Source organism: Heteronotia binoei, chromosome 6 (assembly GCF_032191835.1).
Source record: "Heteronotia binoei isolate CCM8104 ecotype False Entrance Well chromosome 6, APGP_CSIRO_Hbin_v1, whole genome shotgun sequence".
Taxonomy (NCBI): Eukaryota; Metazoa; Chordata; class Lepidosauria; order Squamata; family Gekkonidae; genus Heteronotia; species Heteronotia binoei.
Window position 1 is genome coordinate 74,500,497 of NC_083228.1, and position 12,334 is coordinate 74,512,830.

The following is a 12,334-nucleotide window of genomic DNA, read 5'->3' on the forward strand; positions in this document are numbered from 1 at the left end:
CCTCTCCAAAACCAATGCTTAGAACACATTCCAATCCATCACACGCCAACCTAGAAGGCAGTAAAGTGGTCCAAGAATACATGGCAAAGAGTGCCCTGGAAGGATTACTTTGGCCATCATCAAAGCAGCATTGTCACAAAAAGGGTTTTAGGTGACTCGTGAACTGACACAAATTATGTGACCTTTGCAAACTGACACATAAGACATTTTAAAGGTATGAATTCATCAAGGTACCATAATTATTTCCCCAGAAGAAACAGAAATACAAATGCCTGGGAATACAATGTTGTGTACAGCTCTCTGGAAAAATGTCCTGCCTCTGTAGCATCACCTGAAAAATCAAAAATATACCATTGTATATGGCACACACCATTTTTTGTGACATTCTTGACCATTTCAGTAATTTTTTGCATACAAAGCGCAAAATAATGCCTACCCACAAGATTAGCTAGAGGGAGAATATAGCTTCCCATCTCCCAAGTGTGAGATGCCACAGGTTCCTTAAATTTCATCTACTCTTTGTTCTTAAAAAACAAATACATTCTAGTACCAGTTTGCCATTTCAACAAGAAGGAAACAAAGATATGGGAGAGGGACAAATTCACAAACAATACACCAGAGCTTAACTGGGAATGTCCTGCAACATTTAAAACTGTAAAATACCTTTAAAAACTTTTTTCTTGGAAAAAAAACACAGTTGTTGGTTTAAACTTTTCTGCACACCATCTGGTAGATGAATGAAACAGCTGGAAAAATAAACATGATTCTGCTCCACTAGGAAAAATTTAGCCATTCACTCCAGAGGAGTAGCTCACCATTCCCAAGCAGTGCTTAGGTGAGGGTTGCATTTTTCTCTGTAACTGTCTCTTGCTTTTTGCACTCCCCTTCCTTCCCATTTCTTTTTCTACACCCAGGCTGGGCATGAAGTCTTTGGTCTCACAGAACTGAATGCAGTACAACTTAATAAGCACATACTAATAGTATTCACAGTCAGGTAGATGGCAAGGGGAAGGCATGAGGACTGGTCCTGACGAAGAGGAGGGTTGGGATGGAGAACTGAGGGAGATACCGCCTGTCAGCTCCTAGATGGCGCCTTCACTGTGCATACTGTGGTTGGACTTGTTGTGAGTCACACAGTTCTGTTCATTCAGCAGATTTGCCGTCTCATCTGGCAAACCATCATGTAGTTCTGTAAGAGTCAGTTCTATTTTAGTGGTTTCACTGTCCGAGGACTGAGGTGTTTTGTCCATCCTGGATGCCATTAAGGCATTTTGGTACTGTGGTCTTGAAATCTGTGTCAAGCATATAAAGAGAAAGAAAAAAACCCCACTGTTAACATTTTTTATAACTGTTGTATTAGTCATACACATTTCCCCATCTCATTCCAACCTACCTTGTTCTGGATGCTTCAAAATCAGTGCTTCTGGCATAATACTACAATCAGTTCAGCATATAGTATTTATAAATATTATTGAGCAACAAGCTCAAATCCCGACTCACTCATTTTATCCTCACCCACAAGCTCAACGGATAACTTTAAACCAACCACTCACTCTCAGTATAACCTCCTTCAAAGAGTAGATTATATGAGGATAAAATACAGTGGGTGGAAGAACAATGTCACAAGCCACTTTGTGTCTTCTCCACTAGGAAGAAAAGCAAGAAATAACTAAAATAAAATCCTTCATATTGAGTCTTTTCTCCCTCTCTCCCAGCCTCATTATCTATCTGTGAGAGAGTTCCAGCCCCCACAATTGAGGGAGGGCCTTGAGGCTTCACTGCCCCCTGAGTCTCGAACACCCCCCAAATATGGGGCGATCAGCAACTTGAATAGCCCACTCCAGCATTTCTTCAGCAGCCATGAGGACTGACTTGGCTTGGCGGCGGCAGCGGCCTAACTGCACCTCTGCTAGCCCAGCCATGTGACCCAATGTCATGGGACATGACACAGTGAGGCCACTGCTGCCAAGCCAAGTCGGTCTTCATAGACTGCTCGCTGTTGGAGCAGTGCAAGGGTGGGTCATCCAGCTCCATGCACCTCCAACAACACTGCTGCTGCAGCTGAAGAGGAGACGCATTTCAGTGGTGGACAAGGTCTCTTTATGCTGGTTTTTTTTTGGGGGGGGGGAGAGTAGCTGCAGGCTAGGTCTCCAGGTGGTTGGGTCTTTTCAATGAGCTGCTGTAGGCTGAGCCTTTCTCTTGCCTTTTAATTTTTTTGTGTGTGACATTGGAAGTGACATCATGCCCCACTGATTCACCCCCCCCCTCATTTTCTGACTATGGGGTGTGAGCCACAGTTTGAGAAACATTTCCTCAAAGCCTTTTATCTTTCTAATTTACAGTGATAACTTTGCAGCTTTTTAGAGACCACCCCTTCCTTTCAGCAATTGTTCCCAGAAAATATTTTGATGTTTAGTATCAGTTCAACTGACTCATGGCATTGGCAACCTCATCCACAGGGCATTCCAGGCAAGAGCCAGCTCCAAGTTTCTCACTTTGTACTGCATTCACTTGTTATATCTCCACCTTCATTTGGTATATCTCCACCTTCAAACAACATAGTGCTAAAAGATGCAAGTGCTGGAAAAGTTCACATCATTTCTTCAAAGTGAATATGACAATATTGTTGAATTTGGTGGTTGAGGGAAGATGCTAAGAAGATTTCTGACTCAACTATACTTTGATTTTTAAAAATCCAGCAAATATTGTTGGTTTAGTATAATACAAAGTAAACAACATAAATTAATTCTGAATAACATTTCTAACAATGGGACTATTTATAATCCAGATGATTTAGCTGGTGTGATTTTTCCATAGTCCCTAAATTATGTGTTTTGGGCAATTTAATGTGCTACATAAGTACTACTATTACTATTTTAATGATTATTGGAATTGTCTTGGTCTTATAAATTCACTTTTCTGATCACTGACTCTTAAGGTGCAATTTTCACACAAACATATCAGCAAATGATCTAAATTCTATTCATCTAAATTCTATTGTATTAACATATTGTGTGGATCTACATACATATCACCACTCAACATACATGAGACTGGGAGATCATCACAGTCTATTAATATTTCATACTGAGGTGACTCAGTATTAGGGGTGTCAAACTCATATGAGAGCCAGATTTGACATAAATGAGACCTCATCAGGCTGAGCCATGTATGTCATAAAATGTAATGCCAGGTAGCAGACAAACTTTATAAAGGGCACAAACACAATTAAGGATATTGACAAATCATACAAGAGTGCATATTAACTGTCCAACATAGCTAAAAATAGAGGGCACCAGTGAAGCAATGACAGCACGATAAGTCAAACAAATGTTGAAGTTGAGGAAAGAACTACATGTGAATGGGTGAACATGGGGGTTCCCGAAGCCCACGGGTGCTTCATGATGCTGATAAAGGAACAAGGAGCTTTTGCAGAGGAGAACTGTCAGGGGGGAGGAAAGCCAAGGTGGTTGTGGATATAGATGCGCAAGTGACAAACAGCAGTCATGTTCAAATATTCTCACATTTGCTTATTCGCATGCTATTAGAAACACTAATTCTGGTCTGAGAAAAAAATAAAATAATAATAAAATATAAACTCTCCTTCTGAAGAGTTTCAGCAGCCAGAATTTGTTGCTACCAAATTTTAGAAGTGTTAATAAGAAGGGCCTGGACTGATTCACAAAACTGAGGAATATGAACAGCCTGCCTCCTATACCCTCCATGTGGAAGACAGCTACCCGTTTTCCACCTTTCCTACCTTGACATATTGAATGTCTGAGATTGCTCTCACTGAGTAGTCAGGAACATACACTTGAACAAATGAGGAGTTAAGCTGGTTGTTGCTATTCCCTAATGTTGGTGTCACTGCATCAATGCGATCCCCTCTGTTAAGAGAGTCTGAATGATTCAAGCCACAAGGACGAGGTGGTGATTTGTTTTCAGCTAGGAAAGAAATTGAGAGAAAAATATTCTTAGCAAAAGGAGAAACAAACACCATTTAAGAGAGACTCACATAAGCTTATGGGATAGTTTGGAAGCAGATTTGGAAGGAACTTAAGCAGCTTTACAGTTCATTCTAACCATGCTCACTCAGCCCTACCTTACTTCCAAGCAAGTAGAGAATTAAAGATGTAGTTCCCTTTAACACCTGAAACCAGTACCATCCTAGTTTGCTGTGATTGTGCAGTTTGCCAAAGACCCAGAGCATGTCACTGTGGGATGAATGAAACAAAATTCTCATCCTAGTTCCCATGATTAAAAAATAAACTACAGGTGTTTTAGGAAAACTGCCTCCATTTCATCTGAGTTGCTGGTTGCTAAAATGTACTGAGACCCAGTGCACTGCCTGTTAGTTCTATTTTCAGCTGTTTCTGTATTACATCAGATTTAAGCCACTTCTTGTGTTATACTTTAAAATCACACATTTTGAAAATCTGGTGAACTGTGTAATGAGCAGCTGCTAGACTGGCTAAGTTGGAGGACTCTTTGGCACTTTTCAGGCATCCTAAAATCTGATCACTTCCACATTACATTTTAGCTCATATGGGGCCATTTTCAACTCTCAATTTACAACTTTTAAAATATGATGGTTTTTTAAAAAACTGAAGTACTGTAGGTTTCTCTCCCATTTTAAAAGTTTCAGCCTCTGTTTCAAAAACAACCTGCTATAAAACAAATTCTGAACTTTTAAAAACTGAATTTATGATCCTCTTAGGAACTTTGAAAGAGTGCTTTTCTTTGTAAAGAAAGAAGCATCAGGAAAATATTTCATCAGTTATCAGACAGCACAGTGGTTCATGTAATAATAATGGGGCTTGACAATGAGAACTGGGCAAGCCTCATTGTTCCATCCAAACATGGATAAACTTTTGCTCCCACTCAGCCCAACTCTTGCTTTCAACTGACATTATGTACTTCTGTGGGGTTGGGGTGGGGTGGAGTTGTGATTACTCACAGAACCTATAAAAACTCAGAAGGGTGTAAGACAGGGTTGCCTTTTGGCCCCCATCTTATTTAACTATTACATCAGTGATATGGTGGAACATATGACTGATACTAAATTACACGATCCAAAGCTGGCTCTTCGCCACCTTTCAGTACTGCTATATGCAGATGATGTGGTACTGTTATCTAGAACACCTATTGGGTTGCGGAGGGCATTAGACAGCTTTGCTAAGTACTGTGAAAATGAATGTTTGGTAATAAATTTTGAAAAAACAAAAGTGATGGCATTTGGTAAAAAAGCCAAGAAGAGGTATTGGACTATGAAAGGGAAGAAAATAGAACAAGCAACAAAATTTACTTATTTGGGAATGGTAATTCAGGATACAGGCGCTTATACTGAACATTGCAAGATGAGGGTGGAGAAAGCGGAGAAATCAATGTATGCTATCCTGAGATTTTTTCGTACTAAGGGGGGCTTTTATGTCCCGGCAGCACTGAAATTGTTTCAATACATTTTAACACAACTGCTCTATGGTATTAACCTGGGCATTTCGGTTAAAAATCTACAGGCTCTTGAGAAAGTACAATCAAAATTTCTCCATAACATCTTGCAGCTTCCGCCAGGTGCGCTAAATGCACTTTTGCGATTAGAAACTGGGCAAATGAGAATTGAGGCCAGAATTATGTTATCTTCGGCATACCAATGGCTAAAGATCCATACAAACAAAAAAGGTCTCTTCCCTCTAATAATTCAAGACCCCTACAGGCCAAGGTGGCTGCAATTGGTCAAAAGCAACTTAGAAAGTATAGGATTTTCACTTGAAAACCTCTTGGTGCAGAGTTATGCCAAAGCAAAAAGTATTATTAAACAAAGAATTTGTGATATAGAGAGACAAAGGGATCTAGAACAGGCCCCTTCTTTTTTGGTGCCTACTGAGACTAAATATGTTATGAGGATGGCCAAGTACTTTTCTTATTGGAGGTATCAGCTCACAGAAGAGCCTTTACGTTGGCTCGATGCACAGTCATGCCCTCAAAGGTGTTAGGGAAATATAGAAAAGTCCTGTATGAAGACCAACGCTGCCCTTGCGCTATGGGAGAGATGGAGTCGATGACTCATATGTTTTTTCGATGCCCATTCCACCAATTACATAGGGATAGGTTTATCTCCCCGTTTGTAGTTAATTCAATGGCAGACGCGGACGGGGTGTGTTTGGAGAAACTCTTGGTGGAAGCAAGTCCATATGTCTCTAGACAGATAGCTAAATTCTGCCATTACCTTGTGAAGTTCCATACTAAGAAACAAGAAAATTGCAGTCTTGATGAACTGTTGAATTTTAGGTTATATATGATTTTACATATTATGATTTAAAGGATTTTATATAAATTTGAACCAACTTTGGATTTTATAATCGGTAAAATGTATTTAGTTATCCTGGATCTGTATAGCTGGGGAAAAGTTTTATGTATTTTATTGTTTATGTATTTTAGGAGGGTTTTCACATGATGTGTTATAGCTTTGATATTGGTCTATGACTGTAATAAAGTTTAAAAAAAATTACTTAAGGACACTGGATATCACAGAGGACACACTAAAGCAGAAAGGGACACTGGGAAGAGAAGCAGGTACCTTCAAGTGTTGTTCCAAACCAATTGTCACTGCAAATGCAGCAAGTCCCTTAGTTTTCTATAAAAACATTGCAATAGTGGCAGTTATATTTATAACCCTTTTCTGACAATCCCTACCATAGAACTCACCTTTTTATTAAACCTTAATAAAACATATTTTGCTTTCTATAAACTGCAACTAAGGTACCTTATAAGACAATACATAGCAACAAATAATTAAACCCCTAAACTCACAATTCATATAATATACCAACTATAAACATGCATCAGAATTAATAAAATCTTAAACAACATCAGATTAAAAGCGTAAAATTATAAATATCCTAAAACGAGCATTAAGGTCCATCAACGCCTACTAGCCATGGTGAACAAAAGGAACCTCTATGTTTAGAGGCATCAAATTTCTAACTGCCAGTGTTAGAAGGGAACATCAGAGGGAAGCCTTGGTCTCTATGATCTTTTTGTCCAACATTCAGGGCAACTGATTGGCCACTGTGAGAAACAGGATACTGGCCTAGATGGATTGTTAAGCCTGATCCAGCACATCTCTGTTACTTATATTTTCAACACAAACCTAAAACATCAGCATAAAAAATATATTATGATGATGGGGTAATTTAAAACAGAATTTTAAACAAAGAGAAGGCAATTCTTCAGTTGTCCCCTGATCCCCTGGCTGCCTTGGTCAACAATAGCTCTTTGAATTAAGTTCAGAAGCAAAACAGCAACAATTGTCAAGATTTTAAAACTAGCAAGATGTGTTCTTGTATGTTGCACCATCAAGCAACCCAGCCATCTCATTTTGAACCAATTGAAATTTCCAAACTGGTTTTCCTAAACAACTGCATATAGAGCATATTTCAGTGGTCCAACCAGCAGCACCTTAATCTTATTTGGACATAGTTTGTTTATTAGATTTCATCTATCTCATTACTGCCTCCAGGCACTGATCTGGAATATTCATGGTCTCATCTGACTCACCTGAAAAACAGAAGCATATTGAAGACACCATAGCCCAAAACTTTAGCTAATCCCTTCCAACGATTTCATGCCAGCAGGGGGGACAAAATGGAAGGCTGCAGGAACCCATATTTCAAATTCCAATGCAAGTTTATTCATCCAACAACCTTTTGGAATCAATTGGCCAGGTAGGGCTGGAAGTACCACATCAGCTGTCCCCACCCCCACCTATTCCAGAAGGAAAACATGGCTGACGGGGCTGAAAGCTACTAAAAGATTCAGGAAAATTAACAAAGTTGTCATAATCTGTTTCCCAGTAAAAGCTGTCATGTCTGGATGACCAGGACAGTTTCTGGTTCACAACTAGACCTGAAACATGGCTGAAATTGGTCCAGATAATCCATTTATTTCCAGAAAACTTGGAGCTGTACTGCCACTTCGTGCTCTAGCACCTTGCCCCAAAGGAGAAGATTTCCAACATGCTGATAATTATCAAGATCTTAAGGAAGGTCTCATTATCACCAAAAGCAGATGGAAAGATTCCCTCCATTAACAAACATTTATTGCTCCTGATACCCATCAATATAATACCCTTTTGGCTAGCTGCTATACACCAAGATGGGAAAAGGTCAAGTATACTTCAGGTAGGATTAATTTCCTCAGTCAACTTTTCCAGCTCATTAAGGCTTCAACAACTGAAATTCATCCATAAAACCCTGCTGAGACTGCTCTCCAATGACAACCTGAGACTGATCTTTTTTAACAATGACATTCATGTCCCTGTGAATGAGAGCATAATGCCTGGAAACAAATAACAGCACTTGATTGTGCAAGCTTACATAAACAGGTGCAGCCTCAAGAGCTCCCTTATCATATTGAACAGTTCTGTTGGACAGCATTGCTGGCAGACAAGTATACATGTTTTGTTGGCACCATTGCCACAGAGGTGACACTTCTGAACCATCTTTGGCCACATCCACTATAAGTCTTCCTCCACTTCTAGACTTCCACTATTTGACTTCTAGACTTCTAGGTGTTTAGTACATAAACACCTAGTTTCTTTAAAAGAAACAAAGTCCTCAGGGCAAGATGAACTGCATCCAAGGGTTCTAAAAGAGCTTGCAGTTGTAATTTCTGAGCCTCTGGCCATTATTTTTGAGAATTCATGGAGAATAAAAGAGGTGCTGGAAGATTGGAGGTGGGCAAATGTTGTCCCCATCTTCAAGAAGGGGGAAAAGGAAGACCGGGTGACCACCAACCCATCAACTTGATGTCTATACCTGGAAAAGTTTTAGAATGAATCATCAGTCCTGGAACATTTAGAAAGGATGGCTGTGATTACTAAGAGCCAGCATGGGTTTCTCAAGAACAAGTCATGTCAGACTAACCTGATCTCTTTTTTTGAGAAAGTGACTACCTTGCTGGATCAGGGGAATGCTGTACACATCATTTATCTTGATTTCAGTAAGGCATCTGATAAGGTTACACATCCTATCCTTGTTGACAAGTTGGTAAAATGTGGTTTGGATCCTGTTACTGTTAGGTGGATCTGATTGACAGGTCACACCCAAAGAGTGCTTGTGAATGATTCCTCATCCTCTTGGGGAGAAGTGACAAGTGGAGTGCCTCAAGGGTCTGTCTGGGGCCTGTTTTGTTCAACATCTTTATAAAAGATTTGGATGAAGGAATAGAGGGAATGCTTATTAAATCTGCAGATGATACTAAATTGGGAGGGGTTGCAAATACAGTAGAAAACAGAGTCAGGATATAGGATGATCTTGACAGGTTGGAAAACGGCTAAAACCAATAAAATGAATTTTAACAGGGATAAATGTAAAGTTCTGCATTTAGGTAGGAAAAAACCTTTGCATGGTTATAGGATGGGGAAGACTTGTCTTAGCAGTAGTATGTGTGAAACAGATCTAGGGGTTTTAGCGGATCATATGCTGAACATGAGTCAACAGTGTGATGCAGAGACTAAAAACGCAAATGCAATATTGGGCTGTATTACCAGGAGTATAGCGTCCAGATCTCATGAAGTGATGGTATCGCTTACTCTGCTCTGGTAAGACCTCACCTGGAGTATTATGGTCAGTTTTGGGCACCACATTTTAAGGAAGGTATAGACAAGAAGATGATGATATTGGATTTATATCCCACCCTCCATTCCGAATCTTAGAATGGCTCACAATCTTCTTTATCTTCCTCCCCCACAAAAGAAACCCTGTGAGGTGGGTGGGGCTGAGAGGACTCTCACAGCAGCTGCCCTTTCAAGGACAACCTCTGCCAGAGCTATGGCTGACCCAAGGCCGTTCCAGCAGGTACAAGTGGAGGAGTGGGGAATCAAACCCAGTTCTCCCAGATAAGAGTCAGCACACTTAACCACTACACCAAACTGGCTCTCTGGAATGACAAGCTGGAATGGGTCCAGAGGAGGGTGACAAAGATGGTGAGAGGTGTGGAGACCAAGTCCTATGAAGAAAGGTTGAAGGAGCTGGGCATGTTTAGATTGGAGAGGATGTGGCTTCTCCATATGGAACTTCTACCATGTCTAGTTTGCCTCAGGTAATCATCATACCACTGAGCAAAAATTACAGCTTATTGAGCATAATTAGTGGGCACTTACTTAGAAATAGCCTCTCTATGTCACATTCTTCACTTTTTCCTCACAATGTGGGGAGGTGATAAAATAACCATCTTAAGTACTTGAAGAGCTGTCATATAGAGGGTGGTGCAGAGTTGTTTACTGTTGCCCCAGAAAGTTGGACCAGAACCAATGGGTTGAAATCAAACCAAAAGAGTTTTCAACTAAAGGTCAGGAAGAACATAAGAGAAGCCATGCTGTATCAGGCCAATGGCCCATCCAGTCCAACATTCTGTGTCACACAGCGGCCAAATATATATATATATATACACACACACACATACACTGTGGCTAATAGCCACTGATGGACCGCTGCTCCATATTTTAATCTCATCCCCTCTTGAAGGTGGCTATACTTGTGGCCGCCGCCACCTCCGGTGGCAGTGAATTCCACATATTAATCACCCTTTGGGTGAAGAAGTACTTCCTTTTATCCGTTTTAACCTGACTGCTCAGCAATTTCATCGAATGCCCACGAGTTCTTGTATTGTGAGAAAGGGGGGAAAGTACTTCTTTCTCTTCTTTCTCCATCCCATGCATTATCTTGTAAAACTCTATCATGTCACCCTGCAGTCAACATTTCTCCAAGCTAAAGAGCCCCAAGTGTTTTAACCTTTCTTCATAGGGAAAGTGTTCCAACTCTTTAATCATTCTAGTTGCCCTTTTTTGGACTTTTCCCAATGCTATAATATCCTTTTTGAGGTGCGGTGACCAGAATTGCACACAGTACTCCAAATGAGACCGCACCATCGATTTATACAGGGGCATTATGATACTGGCTGATTTGTTTTCAATTCCCTTCCTAATAATTCCCAGCATGGCGTTGGCCTTTTTTATTGCAATCGCACACTGTCTTGACATTTTCAGTGAGTTATCTACCATGACCCCAAGATCTCTCTCTTGCTCAGTCTCTACCAGTTCACACCCCATCAACTTGTATTTGCAGCTGGGATTCTTGGCCCCAATGCATTACTTTGCACTTGGCACATTGAACCTCATCTGCCACGTTGACGCCCACTCACCCAGCCTCAACAGATCCATTTGGAGTGCCTCACAATCCTCTCTGGTTCTCACCACCCTGAACAATTTAGTGTCATCTGCAGACTTGGCCACTTCACTGCTCACTCCCAACTCCAAATCATTTATGAACTTCCTGACAGAGCAGTTTCACAGTGAATCAGGCTTCCTTGGGAGGTAATAGGCTCTCCATCTTTGGAGGTTTTTTTTTTAACGTTTGAATGGTTTTATTGAAGCAAATTCATAATAAACATGACATAAGTAAATGCAAAGGTGTGAGCTGATAAAAACAGCCAATACAATGACAAACATTAATTATAACAAAATAACAAATACTCTTCAAACAATATAAATAATATTTCATAACCAAGAAAAATACATGACAAGACTAAAAAGGATAAATGAAACAAACTAATACATGGATTACATAGTTGAATGCACTAAAATAAAGTTATAACCACAAAAAGTCTTTATACAATTTGCTCTTGTTATAGGAATTAATATAAAACGGATCGCTATCAATTTTTTGCCAAGATGGGGAGCCAAGTCGCTATATACCTGGAGTAAGCCTGGTAAGGATCATTAGTGTCTAACGCCGCCTAAATTTTGTCCATTGCTATATGCTCCCAAATTTTCAGGAGCCAGGTGTCGAGGGACAATTTGTTAGAGTTTTTCCAAGATTGGGCTGCCGTTGTTTTTGCAGCTGTTAAAAGTTTAGCAATTAGAGATCTTTTCGAGGGTGACAAGTTTTGCTCCGGGCCAACGGTTAAGAAGTAACACAGTAGGGTCATCAGGAATTATAATACCCAATAAAGTTGAAAGATGAGAACAAATTAGGGTCCAAAAGGGTCTTACTTTGGGGCAATCCTACCAACAATGAATGTAAGAAGCTTTGAGACCACAATTTCTCCAACTATCAGGGGAGTTCGAAGTGATCATATGCGAAAGTTGAGTAGGGGTAAGGTACCAACGAGCTATTAATTTAAAGTTCTGTTGTGATATATTTATTATGTTGGAGTGTAATATTTCGCTGGCCCAAATAGAGTCCCATTGATCTGGAGAAAGTGTAATCTTGCAGTCCCTATGCCACAAGGTCGTGTAAGGGGGTAGAGAGGATTCCAATTTAGTTAGAAGAAT

General features: G+C 40.1%; 1 protein-coding gene across 2 annotated transcripts in view; it reads right to left on the bottom strand.

The window, feature by feature from the left end:
* Positions 1-206: 206 nt before the first annotated feature.
* Positions 207-12,334, bottom strand: part of CNNM2 (cyclin and CBS domain divalent metal cation transport mediator 2) — a 185,394-nt gene continuing 173,266 nt past the window's right edge. For both annotated transcript variants that reach the window (XM_060241750.1, XM_060241749.1), the window contains 2 exons: positions 3,761-3,945; positions 207-1,292 (listed from right to left, as the gene is read on the bottom strand). In XM_060241750.1, the coding sequence (XP_060097733.1) occupies positions 1,083-1,292; positions 3,761-3,945 (395 nt within the window). In that variant the 3' untranslated portion in view covers positions 207-1,082. The remainder of the gene's footprint in view (positions 1,293-3,760; positions 3,946-12,334) is intronic.